At 39.3% G+C, this 21,835-nt stretch overlaps 1 protein-coding gene across 2 annotated transcripts in view; it reads right to left on the minus strand.

Annotated features, from left to right (window-relative positions):
* si:cabz01090165.1 (uncharacterized protein LOC100333421 homolog) overlaps positions 1-21,835 on the minus strand; it is a 161,341-nt gene that overhangs the window by 59,860 nt on the left and 79,646 nt on the right. For both annotated transcript variants that reach the window (XM_057348091.1, XM_057348092.1), the window contains one exon: positions 20,219-20,371. In XM_057348091.1, the coding sequence (XP_057204074.1) occupies positions 20,219-20,265 (47 nt within the window). In that variant the 5' untranslated portion in view covers positions 20,266-20,371. The remainder of the gene's footprint in view (positions 1-20,218; positions 20,372-21,835) is intronic.

Consider the following 21,835-nt stretch of genomic DNA (forward strand, 5'->3'; position numbering starts at 1 on the left):
CCTAAGAGAAAAGAGCTTTACTAAAGTGTGTGTGTGTGTGCATGTATTTGGGGGTATGTGTGGTTGTACGAAATCCCAACAATCCTGTAAAAGCAGAATAAACATATCCACCTGCCAGCAAAGGAGAGGTCGTGCGAGAACGCTTGCCCTTCTGTTTATCGTTTCGTTTCGGACCAGCCAAATTGCAGGAGCGATTTTCATGCCACGTTTCATCTCCCCTCACTCTTCTGCTCGTCTCGCTCTGACTCGGTTCCCTCCTCAGACTTTTATCTGAGCCTGATGCCTTTAAGAGAAATCTGCACTGCCACTTTCCTCTAGATGTGGCGATGAAAATCGTATATCTCTCTGTTAGAAATGACAAGCGATTTTCGCAAAACGACAGCAAAGTCCGGGTCAGAAACATCACTGGCCTTCCGTTTGCCCGTTTATTAACCCTGCGTTTTCCGTCGTCTTTGTTCAGTCACATGGGATGATGAGCACCCTCGCTGTTTAGAGATCTGGTATGATTACCTCCCACGGTAGCTCTCCGCTCCGCCCGTCTGTATTTTCTCGTTCTCCGTCTCTCCTGTTCCCTGCTGGTGAATCTTAATTAGGATCTGACTGGGGCACAGGCCTGTGAGCATCAAAGAGTAGAAATCAATCTGAGATTGAGAGAGATTCGCGTGGAGGACTTCTTACTGTCAGAATCTGCCATCTGCAGACATGCTGAATCACGGTCCCTCTCGCTCCGGGAGAGCGTGATTGCTTTCCCCTCCATCATTCTTTCTCCACACTCCACTTCCTTCTCTGATCTCTTCCTTTGTTCTCATGACACACTGGTCACTTGTTCATTCATCTCTTCCATTCTCCGAGTTTTCATGTTTCTGAGCTCTCCATCCATCTTTATTTCACTCTGTTCATTTCTTATTTCATAGCTGGTGGTCCCACAACATATGCAACTTGACCCATAACAGGTAACTTTTTAAAGGGATAGTTCACCCCAAAAAGAAAATGCTGTCCTCATTTACTCACCCTCGTGCCAGTTCAAACCTGTATGAGTTTTGTTTTTCCGCAGAGCACAAAAGAAGATATTTTAAAGAATGTTGGTAACCAAAAAATGCTGGTACCCATTGATTTCTATTGTATGGACTCAAAACCAATGCAAGTCCAGTATCCCTCTGGATTTTGAGAGACTGTGGCGCTGATGACGTCACACACTAATTAGCATTAATTAGCAGTGTTGCTAGTCGCCACATCAAGTTTTTAACACATCTTTGTTAAGGACCGCATATTATTCGCACATTAAATTAAATCTTTTTACTTATTCCAAACTGAAATTTGATAACTACTGTAGTGTTTGTACATGCAATTCCTTCTACCCTGTGTTTTATAAATACTTTATATTGAAAAAAAAATGGCAAAACATTTGCACACTGTCATAAGACACATTATTATAATAATTTACAGTATACATCATTTTTTATTCTTGACATTTTCAAATATTCCTCTAATTCAGGGATGTGCAATTAATCCCAATGGGCCACATGAGAAATGGGACTGTAGTGGAGGGCTGAACCAAAAGGGTAAACTTAATTCTGCTCAATGCTTAATTTATGGCTTTTAAAATGCAATAAATATCTAAACTGATCTAACTCTTTTATATTTAAAAAAGAAAAACCACCACCACTAATACTTTTCTGCACCTCTACCCTTTGTGCCTATCACTGGTTATACATGTACTAATGTGAAATCAGATGTGTATATACATGTCTAAAAAAATAAAACATTGTAATATTACAATACGAGTTAAACATTTGGCATTGCAAACCGCTCTCAATTGAATTTATATCCATTGTGAGCTATATTTACAATTATTCTGGTTCTCGAATCGGATTGGTTGAGAGCTACGCCATATTCACCAGTATGACTACGGGAACTATATGAAGTTACGTTTTTAAAAAAGTCATGTTTTTTATTATGTTATCATGTTTTTCTTGTGTTTTATTGCGTTAGTTAGCTGTCTTTTTGGAGTAAGTGTGGCTTGAAATCAAAAAGCAACTGCACTTTGATATGAATTGGAAGGCACAATAAAAATACATGATTTTAGATTTGTTTTAAAACAGAGTTATCTCATTTTCGAACCAAACTCTTATATATCTATGACGGGAACCATTTCACAGTCTGTGTCACTTAGCGAAGTCGGATTTATAAGAAGTGAAATTAAAAGCAGTCTCTCTTAGAGCATTTCTCAGCAATAGTGACCGATTGCAGAACAGCAGAACCCTACGTCACAGCCGTATCTCTTTCTCAGCGCTCAGGGCGCAAGTGTCTTTAGATGCGCTTTTGATAACAGAAATTAACGCCTCAGCGCGAGGCGCTTCAAAAGACACGATACGCGATCGCAGCGTTTAAGCACGCCCGTCTAGCTAGCGCAATAGCGCATGTCTCCCTCTCTTTTCATTTTTACTCTAGTATGCTGCATAGCAGACTCGCGCCATCTAATGGATTTTGTTTCTGTATTACATCATTGCTTGATGTAAATTGCTTGGGGGGCCTGATGTGGCCCGCGGGTAGTTTGCCCACCTCTGGTGTATACCCATTGCATTACATCTAAAACAAACGATAATATTCGTTTTAGCCGTGTCATATGACCCCTTTAACACAACTGAATGACATTTTCACATATTATCTGTTTTGTTGTCAGATATAAAACGAGTATAAAATAGTGACTAAACACGACCCAATAACATCTCGTGTTTAATCCAACCAACTGTTACTTTAACTGCTGCTAAAATCCTGATTTATAAACGCGACATTGTCTGACAAAATCGCCATACATATACATTTAAGAGTGGATATATGAGGTGATTTTGGCTATGTGTTGTTGTGTTATGAGCGCTTTTTTGACAACAGACAACACAATGATATGTTTTTATGAGAAGTATACAATTTGTTTTGAAACTATGACGGAACAAATTAGACTATGGCGGACCCCATAATCTAATTAATGTATGGGAAACACTGATGTCAATGGGTACCAATGGTTTTCTGTACCAACATTCTTCATGATATCATCTTTTGTGTTCTGCAGAGGAAAGAAAGTCACGTGTGTTTGTAAATTATGACAAATTTTTCATTTTTGGGTGGATTACCCCTTTAATTTCATTGCTTTCCTGTATTAATTCCATTCATGCTACAGTATGTCCTTTTCTGTCCTGTTTTCTTCCCTTCCCTTTTACTTTCCAATTTCAACCTCCTTTCTCTCTCTCGATGCTGTTTACTTGCTGTTGTTGTTTTTGATGTGCCTGGCGACATGGAAAGACAGCCAGAAGGTATCTCTACAGCCAGACTGTTCTGGTTAGCAGACGTCTGCTCCCTGCCCTCGCGCCCTTGCACATGCGCACACGCAGACAAAAACACATTTATTCACAATAAAATAGCAGCAGTCAGTAAGACAGGCATGTTTTCTTACACAACATGCACACACGCGAGCAAATATAGAAGCAGCTATACAAATACCCTCTCTTGCATACGCCCATACAGCTCCCGTCCAGAAACATGGGAAAGAGGCTGTGTTGGCTCTTTGGCACGCTACAGCGAGAGCAGATGGCCCGCACTGGATCACGTCCCGGCTACCGTTCTTAAGGGAGTGGCACGCAGAAGGGCTGGGGATCTTCTGCCATCCGCCAGCCTGAAACCTCCCTCATTTCAGTTTAACAGCTGACAAATATCACCCTATCTCTATATGTCTCTCTCTCTCTCTCTGTCTTGTTTTTTTACATCTCTCTCTCTATCTCCCACTCACTCCCAGGATGCTGCTTTCCCACCTGCTATCTACAATTACTCTAATGTCCTCCTAAATCTTAATCTCAAACCCTCTCCCAAGAAGATGGATCTGTTTTAACCTAATTAATAGATCAAGGTGTGCAGAATGTTTGAGGAGCCCCGTCCCCTCCCAACGAATTTCCCATTTCATGCTCATTTGTTACGTTAACTGTTATTCGACGTGGCGTGCTGAATTGTTGAATTGAGTACTCAATTTAATGCTTGTTAGATGTTTTCAATCATCTTTGAGTAATCAGGACTCACATGCTCATCAAATTTAAATAAAACAGGCTTTTTATGATGTTCAGATGGTGCTATGCAAAGAGAATAATTTACAGTTCCGAAGCGTGTGAACTAAATTGAAAACATTAAAAGCATCGGTTCGACATATTGCAAACCATGGAATCCCACCAAGGTTGTGAGACTACTGACATGATCTCTAGCAATATTTCTAGTGGTTGTGAATTCAATGTTATATAAATTATATCAATTTCATGAAGATGTTTTTGATTTAGATATGAAATGAAGGGACGCATGTGACTGTGCATTAGATAAGACCATTGCAGATGCAATCAAGATGCCTTTGTTCCTCAGAGGCATTTATACACATTATCTACTGCACCATTTTCTGAAACGACACTCAAGAACATCAGTGCTGAACAGTCTGCTGAATTTATTTGCCTTTACTCAGATATAATATTATATAAACATGGTGCATCTGTATAGATTTCTTGCCATTTCCAGCAATCATGGTAAATCATGGGTGTGGCTTGACATTTCAGATAGGGGGCGCCACAACGGGCCTATCATTTTTTTTTAAACCATAGCTCACCCAAAAAAATGAAATTAAAGTAATAATAATCCAAATCCTGGCTCTTCCTAAGGATATAATGTCTTTAAAATGTGTCAACAATTAATATGTTGATCTTATTTAGTCAAGTTTGGGTGTAAACATATCATAGTCACAAGACATGCGACAACCAATAGGATTCAAAAGCTAAAATTGGTGAAGCTGTGTCTGTCCATTTTGTGTACAGTGGTGTGTATGTTTACATCCAAACATAACTAAATAAGCTCTAAATGTTAATCGTTTCATTTTATAAGACATGTATTAACCCCCTGAAGTTGTGTGGATTACTTTTATGATGAATGAATGCACTTTTTGAGCTTACAAAATGGGGCACTATCCATTACAATACTAGGAAGAGCCAGGATTTGGATTTATTACTTAGAATTGTGTGCGGCTGAAAAAAAGGAAGACATGCACACCTAGGACGGCATGAGGGTGAGTAAATTATGACTTTAATTTAATTTTTGGCTGAACTATTGCTTTAAATGCCTGTAGGTAGTATATGGCAAGAATACATAAACACACGCACACACTCAAGTTTATTGGAAATGGGATTCAGGAAGACCAGTTCTCAGTGGAGACTCATCACCAAGCGCTTTGCAGCTATAATGTAGCAAGATTAAAAAAGCCTCGCAACAGAAACGCATATTGAGAGAGTAAACGACCACACAGAGACGACTTTACCTCCCTACAGACCAGAATACAAATCATGTCAGGCTTACAGGCAGCCACTCATCTACATGATATGATAAATGATACAATAATATCAGATGCTGAAAAATCGTGATTATGAAATGGCATCAACATTGAAGGTGAAGTTTGTAATTTCTATGCCACCAGTGGACAGAATTAATGACTGTTTATGATGACAGTTATGACTGTTTCTAAACTAACACTGTCTCCATCTTTCATTGGCCGGGCAAACAGCCCCAAGCTCATGCCATTGGTTCAGCCAACATTATAATGCCCTGCCTAGTCAAGCTTGAAACTAGGCAACTGACCCTTCGCAAGCAGTTTGATTGACAGGCGATCTGACCAATCATAACGCCGATATTATGTGCCCCCGTGACTGACCGCCATTTTGTCCGACAAACAAACCGGTCTGACAAACCTGCCTTAGTAGTGCTTTGGTGATTAACATGAAAAATAACCTATTATTTATTGTAATAGTAAACATAGAGATATAAACCCAGCTTTAGTGGACGTTCACGCTATAACGATAAACTATAACTAAGTTATAACTTTTAAAAATCATTCTAAATGAAGGAGAAAAGCTGAGTTCACATCACAACATCACCAATACAGATACCATACGAGACACGATATTGTTGGAATCATTAATGTACGAATTACAGATGGAAGTGTTCAGGAAGTGGTGTTTCAAAGTGGGCTATAATACTTATTGGCCCGGTTTCACACGGCTTACCTTAAACCAGGATTATGCCTTAGCTGAATTAAGATTTTTATGTTGCTTTTATAAAAATACCTTAGAAGAATACATTACTGGTGTGCATCTCGAGACAAAACAATGGCACTGATATATTTTAAGATATTTCTGGGCAAGTTATATTCAGTGAAGACAGGTCACACATTTATTTTAGTCCGGGATTAGCCATAAGCCTTGTCTGTGAAACCGGGCCATTGATATATTACTTACATAGGCTTATTACATGTATGAGCAAGCTGGCAAGATATGCTTTGCGTCCCTGTGATGTGATGAGCGCACCTTCAGCCTTCAGAGAGCCGCATTTGCAGTGACATTTTAAAGACGTTTCCAGCAATGAAGTCGTAAAGCAACAGCTGAACTGTGTTTGTTGTATTTAACACAAATAAAGATGAAGACACTGATGGGCTGTTATTCTTTTTTGTAACTACTGAAACTAATATTTAAACGTTTATTTTCATTTTCACAAAAAAGGATTACGGCCGACCAAACCTCTGCCTGAAGTTACTCTCTCTCTCTCTCTAAAATTGTCATACTACAAATTTCTCAGTAAATATAAACACTTAATACACCACATTTAGGTTAGCTATACATCCATTTGTGTGACATTAGTAGCTTATACTGCATTGTGCGAGTTTAGAATGTACGTAACGTTATCGTCTGCTGGTGTGGACGCAAATATAGGTATAATTAGTGTTACAGTTATCTCAAATCCTGAATGTATCCCTCGAATGCATATTGCAGACCTTTCTGTCTGAAATCAGCGTGTCATTTTTCCAGAAATTCTTCACTATTTCCCCAGGGAGTGCACAAATTTACACTGGGAGCGCATGGCTGATACCGAAATCTTGTCAGACATAGCAACAGGAACGTAGGGGGAGGGTTTTGTGAACAGTCAATTGCAAATCTGGTGACGTACTATTTTACCATTAATGGGACCTTTGCAGCCTTTTCAAAATGTCCAATCAATGAATCGATGAGATGAGTTTCATTTGCTCATGGTTCTACTAATAAGCCATTAAGCAACTATCTTCTTCATTCTAGTACTTATCTGTAACCTGCATGTTGCCATAAAGCTTATTTATTGACAATTCAAATTTGAGTTACATTTTTATATCTGCTGTGCTGTGGGTGTGTGCTGGCCAGGATTCTCGTGTTTCATCTCCTTGTTGCTGCAGGGGTGTGCCTGTCAAGGGAACATCAGTGTTCTTTGTACTCTCATGGGCAGGACTATAGGACTGTGGTTCCAACTGACCTTCATTGTGAATCAGCTCCGCCTCCATTTTAACGATGTCTTACAGCCAAAGAAACCAGATCTGAGCATTTATGGATTGGCTCAACCAATGACTTAAAATTACAATGGAGGAGGGTCGAACTGTGCAACACGGAACTGTGCTAAGCAACCCAAAGGGACCCCAATCCTATTAGACAATCCATCTTAATGTGGTGGCTGTGTTTTGAAACATGGTAGCTGGTTTCTAGCTGGTCCAAGCTGGTTTGTTGCTGGTCCAAGAAGTTTCAACAGCTCATTCTATCTAATGACCAGCTACAAATGTTCAAAACCTACGTAGCACCCTAAAGTAGATTTTTAGCAAGAAAACAAAGGCTAACATACAAGGCTTACAGGCAAGCAAAAACTAGCATGCCCATTAAAATAGACCTGCTTTCATGATCTGGAGCTGTCAAGCCAAGTAAAAAACAGTTGCACCGTAACCCATTACTGGACTGAGTTCATCGCCCGACCTGATGGATGTTACAGAAATCAGAAAGTGTAGAGCATTGTACTATCACTCCACCTGGCAAGCAAACATCATCAATTCCAAGGAGTGTACACAGAAACTGCCGAGCTGAGTGAAGTTATCATTTTCTCCCTAATAGACTTGGTGTAATGACCACTTTTATTCTCTTCTCTTCTACCGCCTAATGGAGACTAAGCTAGATCATTCCCCGTCTCTTTAGAACAGCCCACTGCACTCTTTTATTCAATACCATTCGGTCAGGGCCAGCTCCGACGATGTTTACTACCTTTGAAGCAGACAGCGATAGCAGAACAAAAGGAAAACATGCAATTGTCACCAGTCGATTCAGAAAAGCCATTTTGAGCATCAATCTTGTTTTCATTTTCTCTTTTTTCAGCCGACGCGATCCGTGGTCAATAGAGCCGCTAGCGGTGTCAAACTCTTGGCGTCAGGCGAGGTGTTTGGTTAAAGATAAATTGGCAGGGATGTGCTCGCCCGTGGCAGGTTGTACATCATGCGGATGTGTTTCCTCTTAAAGTTGAATGAACTCCGCGGCAGAAAGACAGCTAAATGCATCAGTAAATATAGTCGATACACTCCCCTCCTAGATGCGCTTTTAAAAAACGGATTCACTGTGTGATTAAATCTAACAGAAATATATCTATATCTCCATCAAGATGTTCCCATGAAAAATGAAGGGGGCGTTTTGTTAGTTAATTTAAAAACCAATTTGCTACTCATCCCTCTGACCTATTTTGCACTGTTATGCCTGTTTTAAACAGTGTGCGTAAGCACTTGTACAGTCAGTGGGGTGTATTTGTTATGCCCATTTTATAAAAGGCACATTACATGAGCTACATGCTACAGTATAGCCATTGAGAAAGCCATTGATTAATCTCGGCTAGCATGCTAACCTCAGCAGAAAATGTGTTGAAAATATATACTGTACTTATTTATTGACATTATCTTTTGTAATATGAGATTTTAAGCATAATAGAGGCAACTACTCGCCCCAAAAATATGGCTGTTGGGCTTGACTTAAATTCCACACGCACACACAGATTTTATTCAGAAAATCTGAATTAAATCTGACTGGATCTAGAAGATTTAGCTGTTTATAGTCTACACTTCAGGGTTTGGGTTCCGTTCTGTGTAAATTAATTACCATCTGGATGCAAATGAGATTCCCCTCCGCACGTAAATTAGATTTCATGATGATCAAGTTTGTAATAGTTCTCAGTGGCTCTCTCTTGATAGCTGTTATAAAATTTATGGCCGTTTTTAAAGGAAATGCTCTATACTGTTTTCTCTGGAAGTGTTATATAAGGCAACCGTGTGCCCTTATGCCAAGAGCAACAAAGAAGGCAGCTATTTAATAAAACCGTGAAAATCTTGGAGCGTTAAGACCTGAGGAGGGAGAGGGAGACCAGCTGACATGAGTCTGTCTGTAAGTGTTATCAGACCACCCTGGCAACACCTTCGGATCATCACCTCAGCTGCGGAGTAGCCAACGTCTAGATGTAACAAGGGCTGAATTGATATAGGAAACTTTGCTCTCAAATAGTAGATTGGACGTGAGAGAAGAAGAAGAAGAGAGAGAGCGAGAGAGCGCGAGAGAGAGCAGGGGCGAACGAGATACAAAGAACAGAAAGGATGTGATTTTACCACGCAAGTTCTCTGCAGCCATAAATTCAGATAACATAAGACCCAAGCAACGGCTTGTCTGTTAAACCTGTTTCTGCTGCTTGACACACTCTTTCTCTCTCAGTCACCATGCCACCATGTGAAAAATGACATAATCGAGAAGGATCAATATTATTTTTCATGTCCTTCCTCATGCTTCATTTCCTAAAAAGGTCAGTAATTTATTAAATCGAGTAAGAACGTGATTCTTTGAGTGCGCTTTCAGGCACTGCTTAAAACTTTCTTCACTCTGCATTGATTCTCACGTATTGATTTTTTTAGATGCCTCAAACTTTCATCTGCTGGTACGTCACAGGCCCGTGGCTGCTAGACAAAGAAAATACTCACAGACATTTCCATGAGCTGAATTCCTTTACACAGAAGTTTCTTTTAAATGACTTCAAAGCTCTGGGGTGCAATGCGGTTCACATTTATTTATGGTGCTAGTGCTGCACAAGTTAAAACATTAACATAAGAAATTAATTATGTTTGATGCTGTTAAATATACTGCAGTAAATGCATTTATCATGTCTGACAATCTGCCCTTTTTCTGAAGTATTTTCCTTTGGGAATTTGTCTTTCTCAGAATACTGAAACGATACTGTATGTATATTTATAGAGGCTATTTAAATGTGAGATTAATCACATTAACGCAAAATAAACAAGGAAATGAAATGCTATTAATTACTTCAATTCATTGACAGCCCTAATGACAATATGTAAGCTATTTTTAAGATGTCTTAATGTGCCATTTAGATTTGCATTATAAGACACGACACGACACACAATTTTGTTACTAATTTTGTAGCCTGTCAGTCACTGTGAGTGCAAATTAAAAGTCCCAATAAGTACATATGATGCAAATCGTCTCTTTATGTGACAGCTCTTTGGAGTCATTGTCATAAAATGTTGTAAATCCACCGGTGAAGGCAAATGGTCTGAACAGACCTCCTTACAAAGCATTTTTTATGCTTCCTTGGCATATTTTAACACTGCCATTTTTTCTGTCTCTCTACAATAACCCAAATGTTTCTCGAACACTTAGGCACTTAGGCTGTGTCCACCAAAGCGTTTTTTAAATGAGGCTAGCTTGTTTTTGCAATTGTTTGTAATGGAAGCGCCACGCTATTAAAATCCTCAGCCGTGGACAAGATGATAAGTCGCTCATTCCACGCTCAGATTGTTTACTTTAGAAAGTGCATAAGGGGTGGGACGAATACCACAGCACCCAACGGGCTTATCCTACTTGTACAATCATATGTCTGCGAGTACAACGACTGAAAAGCAACACAGAAGTTAATATTACTATGAGTTAAAACACAAGTTAACATACGTTCCCATTCCATATATGGCAAAACATCTAATGTGGCTCATCCTCAGCAGAAGATGAGCTTTGAACCTGTTGCTGGAGGACGGTTCTGAACACTTAGCAGTAAATAAGTACCCATCCCTCGGTGGGAGGTCGATACTAAACCCGCAGCAGCAGGTGGAAACTCTGGGATTCGTAAATTGGGCCCAGTTGGAGCGTGAGTGTGTCAGGAGTTTTCGGTCCAGCATTAACCATGTGAGAGATAGAAAAGTCATGACCCACATCCATCTGCTGCTGAATTTGGAGTAAGGTGTAAATTTGAAGCAGCACAGGAAACTGAGAAGGATGAGAATTAAAGCAACTGGTGTGATATGTGAATGATAGAAGGATTGCAAAGACACTGAGCAGTTTATAGTCGCTGTACGATGGGTCGGGCTTTTTGGGTGCAGAAAGATGTGATGATATATCCAAGGACACAGTTCATGATCATATATGAGTTTGTAGATGAATAGAATGGCAGTAGAGAAATAAATCTGTATTTTAAATACAGATTTGTATTATTCTTTGCCTTTACAAAACAAACCATTTATCAGCAGCATGTAACTAGAGTTTTAGATTTTAGAAAGCGCTATTTTAAATGCCACCTGTGTTGTTTGGGTGGCCTAGGTTATGAATCATTAATAATTTTTAGGTGGGCATAAACAAAATTCTTAGATAAATAAGCACTGCGCTTTTTCTTTGTTCTATTCTTTTTTATTTATTCCGTTGCTTCTTTTTGTTTCTTAAATATTTAGAAAAAGAAAGCTAATTGAAAGAAACCTGAAGGCTTAAGGCTATTGATTTCATTTGTTAATATTTGTACTAATATGTAACATTTAAGAATAAAGAAATGTTTTTATGTTTTTATTAATAGTTTATGTTTTTTGTGATATCATTTCTTTCATAATTAGAATCCACAGAAACCAATGAAATGCTGCTATAATGAATATTATATTTACTCTTTTTGCCAAACTTATTCATTTATACATTTTATAAACAGCATTGTTGACTGCTTTATACATTATCAAACCCAAGCAGTTTCAGAGCAAAATCCTGTTTATAAGAATCTCCAAAGACTGATTTAAGAAAACCATTTTTAGACACTGTTTTTTAGTCCAGATACTTCTAAGGGACTTTACTTTTTGGCAAAAAGAATAACAAAGATTTTGAACTTCAGAGCTCTGACAATAAGAAATCCAGGTTGCAGGAAACAGCTGGATCACCTCAGGCTTTTGGACTGCCGGGCATTGTGGATAAGACATCTGTCTATACACCTCTCCTTTCCGGGCAGAGGGGATTGTGGGGGAGATTCTCGCTAGCACTCTGCAGTGTTTAAACAGATGGGCCCTCCAGCTCCAAGAATTGCATTCTCTGTATAACACACACGCACACACCACCCAACTCAAGAAGTGGCAGGGAGGAGAAAAGGATGCCCTCAGAAAAACAGATACACACCGGCAGAAGAGATTAAGAGAGGGGGAAGAGAAAGACGGAGAAAGCTGGAAACAAACATTGGTGGAATTGTAAAGTTAAGAAATGGATGGAGACCGAAGCAATGGACCGGCTCCAGCTGTTTTTTTACATTCAGTGTCGAGGGTTTATGCAGTTGGGTAAACACAGTGTCCGCTGGCTATACCATATCCACTCTTTCTGAGAGCCAATAAACTAAACACACTTCTGAACTGTTACACCACTTTAAACAGAGGAAAAGACACTTACAACGTATACATCCATGTTGTGTTGTTGTTACCCAAGCTTTAGTTGAAACAACCCAGCATAATTTTATGTTTTTTTTCTGTCTATATTTTATACTAAACCATGGGTTGAAAACCAAACAGGATAAACAGATTATCTATGTATTTAAATTAGATAAAACCCGGAGTGGGTGTGGCTTAAACCAGAAATGGGTTAAAAGCCTATATAGACCACTTCGCAAGACACTGTTCCAGCAGCACTCCCGGGTTCACTATTTTATTTTATTTTATTTTTTAAATCTTAGATATATAATCACATCTTAATGACTTGCGTTTGACATTTTGATTCGGTTGTAAATGCTTTTTGGTTGTATTTTGTTCATACATGCAGTGTTAAAAAAAATTGAAACAGGAAGTTCTGCTGGACCAATGTTGTTAACATCTTTTGAAGTGGTCTACATCTTCCAAAACACCGATCAAACCCTCATAACACAATGACATAAAAACTTAACAGTAACAGATTTTTTGTAATCCGGCACACCCAACACTGTTACAGACACGCTTGAATACAGCAGGAACATTGTCAGACTGGAGGAAGATGAAAGATGTAGAGATACAGAACAGAACAGAGTGGAATAGCACATAGTCAGCTCAAGTGCTCATATTAGTAGAATGTGACATTGTGTTGGTTTGACAGGCTGCTGTAGAATAGCAGCTGTACGCACTCAGCTCTCACCACACTTCAATGATTATGGCAGGGTTTCACACACACACACACACACACACACACACACACACACACACACACACACACACACACACACACACACGCACACACGCACGCACGCACGCACGCACGCACACACACACACACACACACACACACACAGATATGCACATAAGCAGTTTTAGAGATGCTGCCTCTTTTGGCACAAAACAACAGAGCCTTGTCCAGGCCACAGAACACTGAAACTGCAACTATACTGGTATATATATATATATATATATATATATACAGTATATACAGTATGTGTGTTAGCTTGACTTATGATCCGTGATCCACGTATGAATGATCCCAGCATGATTGAAGAACGTTCCAAAGGGCTGTGTTTGCATTATGTGCTTTGACACGGAGCAAAGGAGAGGAGTTAAAGGGACAGTTCATCCAAAAATACACTTATGTCATTTTTTACTTTTTATCATGTTGTTTATGACCTATATGTGACTCTTCTGTGAAGCACAAAAGATGATACTTTGTGAAATGGTTTTGTGTCCATACAATGGGAGTCAATGGAGGCCAGTGTTGTTTGGTTAACCACATTCTTCAAAATATATTCTTTTGTGTTCTGCAGATGAAAAAATCATACAGGTTTGGAACGACATAAGAGTATATAAAAGATGAAAGAATAGGTCAACCTTTTAAGTGGTCAATGTCAGAAATGTCCATGTTTGATTATATTTTCAAACATTCCTTACTTACATTATGTTGTAATTTGCTTTTTATGTTTTTTTACTTTTATTTTATCCCTATATGTTTCTTTATTTCCAGGTTTGTCTGAATAAAGGATAAATAAATTAAATTAATCTTTTTGATGTAAATTTACCAATCTAAATCTATAAGTACAATGGGAGGAAAGCATGTCATTATATGAGTAGTTCAATGTTTGACTGCGAGTCCATAAAACTGATTCAAATTATATTTGGCTTAATGTGAATGAATGCACAGAGAAGCGTCCCTGGACAATCTGTCCATCCATATCGTGTTGGGTAGGTAAATGTGTGCAGTCTGTGTCAGGCAGTACAGGAACACAAAAGAACTAAACTCACGATCAAAAGGGTCTTTAAAGTCTGTCAGGGAGTGCTGCTGACTTACTCTTAACAGCAAGCAGTCCTACTGCTCAATCCCATCCGATGTGGTTTTTAGGGTTGTTGTTATGGCGAGACTCAGCCACTTACGTCAGAAGATTCCATGACATCACATTATTATCCTGTACTCCTGGCCAATCACAGGCTGGCGAGTGGAAATGTAGGATGAGGAGGAATCCACCAGCAGGACTATAGGGTACCAGATGGCTGAGGCGTCTGGGAGCTGATAGCAATCTATTTTTTTCTTTTTCAAGAGGCACCGCTCTCTCTCTCTCTCTCTCTCTCTACTTGTATGTAATGTTATAACTTTTTTTAAAAACATATGGACATTTTTTTCTTATGTGTAATGCAATTAATCATCATTGGGGTTGAGCCCGTTCAACCACACAAGCTCAACTATTGAGTAATAATGATGGTTAAAAAACATTTTAGTTGATGAAATAAATCCTCTTATGTTAACTTGCTTTAATCATGAAAAAGGAAGACATCTCTAATTCTTGATTACTTGCACCTCAGTTCCTTCATCACACACTTCATGAAAAAAAAAACTGACAGTCAAGTAAAATACTTCAAAGATTTGAACATTTTCTCTGATGTTATAACAGGAGAAAAAGGGGGGTGGAAGAGCGAGAGAGGCCAAGAGAATATAAATGATAGGAAAACCTATTGCACCACTTTAAATAATAAGGGTTTTCCCTAACATGGATGACTTGCTGAGGCAAATAAATTTAATGATATATTTTTAAAGCAAACAGAATCTGTATGGAAAGAGCAGAATACAGAAAACGTGTTTACTTTACAACAGATGACCCAATCAGTCAGTATAAAAAATCTCATGAAGTTTTTAAAGGTCCAGCATATAGTGGTGAAGTTATGAATTGCAACCAACGGCTCACTCCACCCCTCCCTTTCGAAGCACTACGGCAGCTGACACAGAACTAGGATGTCGTCACGTTTTCACTTCTTTGCCGAAGAAGATAACATATTTACGAAATGCGCTCTGTAGAGCAGTTTGTCTGTTTAGGGCTACTGTAGAAACAACATGGTGAATTCCATGTAAGGAGACCCGCAGTGTATTTTAGAAATAGCTCATTCTAAGGTAATAGAGACATAACTCTTTATTATGTAAGGTCTTTATGCACCTCTCAAGACACAGTTATGTATATTATATTGCATTTCTGTCAATTGATACTCCAAAAAATGACACACTGGACCTTTAAGTCGATATTCTTGATTCGCCAGCACTCAAGATTCATCTGCACCTGTTTAACATCATTAATCATTATTATGTTGGTAAACACTATGCGTCTGATCAACAATTGCATGGTCCATTATGTTATGTTGCAGACCACATAAACACACACAAACACATCACTACTATAGTCACTTCAAAGTAATTAGTTTGCAACTAGCCACACAAAACATAATTGATAAAACAATGACTGTTTTCAAAAAGTTTTCTAATCCCTCCCCGTCTCCCTTGTGCATCAAACAGATAGTCTCAGATGCCCCAGACTCATGCCATTGGTTGAGCTAATATTGTTATTTTGAGCAGATCAGAATGGTTAATATCGCCACAAAGCTGTTTACTTACAGCTGTCTCTGAATGTTCAGACGGAACGGGAGAGAATATTTTAACACCAATAAACCACCACACACAACCTTAAATCCTGACTCAACGCTCTCACGCTGGCAATCCTGTGGACAGTGTCACATCCGTGGACATTTACAAACAAAATACAGGCGGTGAATCAGCATCCCATTACATACGTACCTAGATCTATCAACGCTCCATGGTGAGATATAATAATTGTCCCCACTGGTTTTCCAGACTCTCAAAAAACCCCTAACGGTTGGAGAGAGTGTGCCTGCATTATTCCCCCAACTGCAATGATCGCTGATGGCACCCATGGGGATACATGGATGTGACTATTATCCAATGGTGTCGGCCCATTAGCGCTTGGCACAGAGACGTAGACCCATAACATGTAATAAGGAACGAGGAATCGAAGGGGAGTTTGGATGAATTGAACACATAAAACAGCTCTTTTCAATATGGGGTGGAGGCTTAATCTACATGCTCACATGCTCGGCCTCATTACGGATGTAAATGTCAGAGAACAATAAAACACATTGAACTGAACATGGTATCGCGCGTAATGAACCTGTGTGTTCAGCTTGGCGTGTTTGTGACAGATGGCCGTTAGGAAAGATAAAAGCATCGACTGCGATTGTTCCAATTCTCTCAATTTTGGGTGCAGTCAATAAAGCATGTGCTTCCCACACAAGGACTGTGAGGCTAACACATAACAGACTAAAGCTGCAAAATAACCTTTGTTGTTATTTATGCCTTTCCCCTCACCATGTGGTTACTGCTGGAAATGACAATACATCCTTATTGTTATGTAGAAGAACAATCCACTGTTCATCAGTGGTTCTCAAACTTGGGGGCCATGGATCCAGGGGGGCACAGTTTTTGTAGCATTTTATGGAGTATAGTAATTTATCACACATTTTGTGCAATAAAACATCAGAAAAATAAGACCACCAATCAAAAGAATTGATGCTCAAGCATTGTATAATCGAATATGTTAAAAGACTTTATGGGAGGGGGCACAAGGCGATACACCTTACGCAATGAAAACGTTTAAGAAACCCCTAATTTATACGGTTATTATCATTGTCAATGAAAATATAGAATTTTCGAAAAATGTGAAAGTTGGAAAAGAATTAAGCTAAACAAACAGAAATCAAGAGAATAACAGAGAAAATGATTTTAGTTTTTGTATTTTCTGGATGCTTTGGTATCCCAAAAAATTGCCCAATTGACAAATAATACATAACAACATTCACATTTCTATGTGCCATTTATGGAGAGGTAAATATGACTAGACATCGACACAGAAGACACGTCAACGTGTCTGTTTAGTTGATCCAAACAACCTCAGACAAAACTCTTGAATATATTCCGAAGTTTCTATTTCATGAACTTTGCAAATCCAATGACTAATTGTTCACCGGCGCAGGTCACAGAGGCTAACGCTAGACCCGAGAACATCCATGCTGAATCATAAAATGCCCTGGAGCGTGATGGTAGTCACAATTTTCTGCTAAAAGTAGCCGCCATGGCATTTAAAGCACATTTCACTGTCTACATGTACTGCTTTATGCAGTGTTGTGGTGAATTTTGACAAATCTAGCTGTGTCATCATACGCAGATGGAATGTGTGGTGCTACAATATAAAAATATACCAAAACATTAAAAAACAGTTTTGCATAGAATACAAACCAAATAACTACTAAAAACTACAAGTGAAAACCAAAACACCCGATGAAATAAAAATCAACTTGTAGAATTTTCTACACTATAATAACCCACATTCCAAGCCAAGCAAGCAAAACTTTTATTATATAGAGCAAAGAAAAAAGCAATTTCTACAAACTCATTATGCGATGCTTGTCCCACTGAGGCAAGCCAAAGCAAACCTCTGCAAAGCAAATGTTCAGTTTTTAATCACCACCACCATAACAATGACACTCAACCAACCAAACTTTATAGCCATTAAGCAGTTATCATGGCGTTGCGTGCATACGGAAAATAAGCGTGGTCTCTCTCTAAAAACCCTGAAGACACACACCATCTTCCTTTCCCAGACTCTAACAGCTATTTTATTGAATTATCCTTCTTCCTCTGAAAGTGAGGCTGAGCTACCAGCCTGATCCTCAACATTCCTTGCAACTAGAATACATGAATTTAAAAACAGTGTCAGAGGGACCAAAGAGAGAGAGGGTGTGGGTCTGCAATAATCCAATGCAAATGAAGTCTGCAGCCATTGGCAGGGGTGAAAAAGACAGGAACAGATAAAATGAGAGATGCCACTAAGCAGGGAAGGGAAGAGAGGAAAGTGTAAGCATGAAAACATGTGCTGGAGGATTGCGAAGGAGCTACTGGATTGTCATTAGGATCCTCTCCGAATGCATTTAAATGTCTGTGTCCAATTCCAAATGACTGCTGTGCCTCAGTGATGCCTGTTTCCATCCTCGCTCGCCTGCACTCAGCTGGCACCTCTGGAAGCCCCGTGGCACCTGCTGGTAGTCAGTAAGGGCATCCAGCCACGCAATGGTGTTGCCAAATGCCATCTGCTCAACTGACCGAAGCTTAAATGCCCTGTTGACACAATGGGTCTCCTCTAGAACTGCCCCCTACAGCCAAACACTGATCTCAAATCGAGCTGAGCGCTGTCTGAGACTACGAAACAATTTACAACAGTTTTGCTACTGTACCTTTAAGAGTTCTCCGTGAACAGCTTCTGTTATAACTGCCTCATCTCTTTCTGTGTAAAATGAATAACAGCACTAAGATACGGTTTGCAGACACGTTGTCGGGTCTAATATCATTGGTGAGTTATAGCAACGCCTATTATATTGTGAAAAGAACAATACACGTTTCAATAGTATTTTGCAGCACTGCTCTGTAATTACAGATAGTATGACAGAAATGGCAAAAAGTTTTAAATAGATGATTGTGCTCTTTTACTATTAAAAGGTCAAAATAGAAAGTGAATTACACAATGTAAATAATGTTATTTGTGTGAAATTGTATTAGAATACATATAAAATGAAGGACACTATATGCATATACTGTATTCAGCACATAATCTGTGTTTGTTTATAAAATGCACATATACTGTACACACAGCGTATTTGTCTCTCAGCAACAAAACCATTTCCATTGTTAAACGGATGAGACGTCATTCATAACCCCATCATTACGATTGTGAGGCTGTGAAAATGTTTATCTAACATCAGGAATGACAGATAAGTGCGAGTCAATTTTTGCTGATTTATCAAACAATCATTTCATAAATACGGAAAACGAGACATAATCTCCTCTGGCAAACGTCTACTTCTCATCCCCCGCGTGCAGTTTCGCGTTTCTGTAAACATTATGCTTTAAATTTAACTTCCGGGTGTTTCTCTGCATCCCCTTCACAAACCAAATAAAACAGCTAAGTTGGACATTTGTGTGCATCCAACATTTAGCTTTGCACAGGAAGTTCAGATCTGATCCTAATTCCTATGTACACAAATACAACATCTACACCAAACTGCTGCCCAGGTACATTTGCACTTTGTAGGAACATCCCACCTCGAGGGTTCAAGACCAATGTGCCTTTCTGAAGGAGGATCTCGGGGGATCTGAATTCAGACAGCATGGGTTTTCTCTCTGTCACAGGCGGATCGATTCGAGCCACCGCAGATACGGTGGGAGTCATAAGGGTCACGCACTACCCTGCGGTACGGCCATTTAGCTCTCTTAAAAAGTTCCATTCCCACCGAGACTAAACTGGCTGCGCTCGGCAATGAGAACTAGATGGAGCAAAACAGCCTGCAGGCCAACAGAGACCAGACCTTAACAATAATGTCAGACAGTACGGTTCTTCCTGATGAGACCGATGAATTATTTAATATAGTAAATACATAAACTTGAATTCCAACATGACTTTCCTTAAATATTTCTTGTACTGTATTGTCAAGGAACCAGTTTTTCAAGACTCTTAAAATGGGGTTATTGGAGGAAATGCACACAGGAGCAATTGGAGAGAGCCTCTAGAGGTTCTCCAAATACTCATCCTTTTTGCAGTAATAGTGTATTTTTTGCAGTTGTTTGGCCTTACGGATAAAGCACAGATGCCTACAGGCCCTGTAGAGTCCAACCTACAAATAAGACAGCTGTGGAACATCAGCATGACATCACAAGAGCATGATACAACATCGCCCTTCACTAACCTTCCAAAAGGTCGAATCCCCATTCTGACGTCCCTCCGTCCGTCCATTCTGTCCTCTCTTCAGAGCCCAGAGCGTGATGACTCCACACTATTGGGCCAGATACAAGAGCTCCACAGCAGTCATTGACTTGTTCGCTATGATACACCAATCTGTCTGTGGGGAACAGAGAGAGAAGGAATACAAATGAAGACAAAATGACTGTCAAAGCACTTGAACAGTGGTTCACATTGTCTTATATTTACACAGCTAGGGGTAATTGATTATATTCGAGACAGAAACACCGAGTAAGTGCAGACACACTTTGTCTTAGTGCTGAGTGGAGCACGGTGTTGAGAAACGGTGATTGTTCTTCATTCATCAGCTCTTGAGAGTTGAGGAGACAAATGCGAGCGTGAGATAAATGACAGACTTTGGTCTGCTCTGTTCAGAGCGGTCCAGAATTACAGAGGGGTATTGTTTCTTTATGTTCTGGCTGTGTGTAATTAGCCCGCATTGATGCTAACAATGGAGCTACTATGTTGAAGAAAGCCCAAATTACCATTCATTACACTGAAACAACATAAACAGAGAGTAAACAGATTTCCACAATAAAAGGTAAGCACTAGAGGAGCTGGTGAGTATGGGTGCGATTAGAAGGGAAAGAATACACTGCATTGCGTCATGCGTTACATAATACAAGCCAGTTGTGATCCTTTCATTTGATCCACCTAGCAGCATTCCAAGAGTGCCAACACTGAGATGCTAAACTGTGTCCCACATGTGAGCGTATAATGCAAACCTTTTCATGCTGTATTATCTAATAAACATTGTTAAATAAAATATAAGTCGGTTGCATGTTTAGGAGGTTGGAAAAAAGTCTGAGGTCAGATCTTGGATTAGACATCACTTGGAGATGAATAACACGGCATATGCGATTGTGCATGATTAACTTGACCTGCAGTGTAAATGATTTTAACAAATATTCTTTCGCCATATCTTCTAGCAGGTGAGGAAACTCGTGGGCCGTGCATGAAAAAAGCACACAAATCATTTTGGAGTGCAACGGAGCAATCGCGTAAAATTATTGCAACTAGAGCACCTACGCCATGATTCGCCACCGCATCTTAAATGGACCAAAATATTGATGTCATAACTCAAATAATTTAGAATTCATACATTTTTATGCATTTGGCAGATGCTTTTATCCAAAATGATTTACTGAGAATTCAAGCTGTACATTTACATTAGTATGTGTTCCCTGGGAATTGAATAGCAACCTTTCTGCTGCTCTCGCAATGCTCTAACAGAACTAAGGAATACACAAAAAAGGGGGGCGCGGGGTCTTTGAACCTACAGATGACCATACAGGCACTGTGGCTAATCATATTAGGTTTATATATGAATTAGGTTGAGATTTTTGATTCACAAGTCGACCGTCCCACTGGGAAAAGACCCAATAATCCGTAGAGTCAGCTCATAGTTTTAATAATTTTCAGTGCTCTACCCAACCAGAACAATGACTTTAACATGTTCTTGAACAAAATTAGGATACAGATAAGGCTGCTTTCAATTTGACTCCCAGAACTCCTTATTAAAAGAGAAAAGTTAGTCTTTATAAATTAGCAAGGGGGAATTGTA

Source organism: Triplophysa rosa, linkage group LG12 (genome assembly GCF_024868665.1).
Source record: "Triplophysa rosa linkage group LG12, Trosa_1v2, whole genome shotgun sequence".
Classification (NCBI taxonomy): domain Eukaryota; kingdom Metazoa; phylum Chordata; class Actinopteri; order Cypriniformes; family Nemacheilidae; genus Triplophysa; species Triplophysa rosa.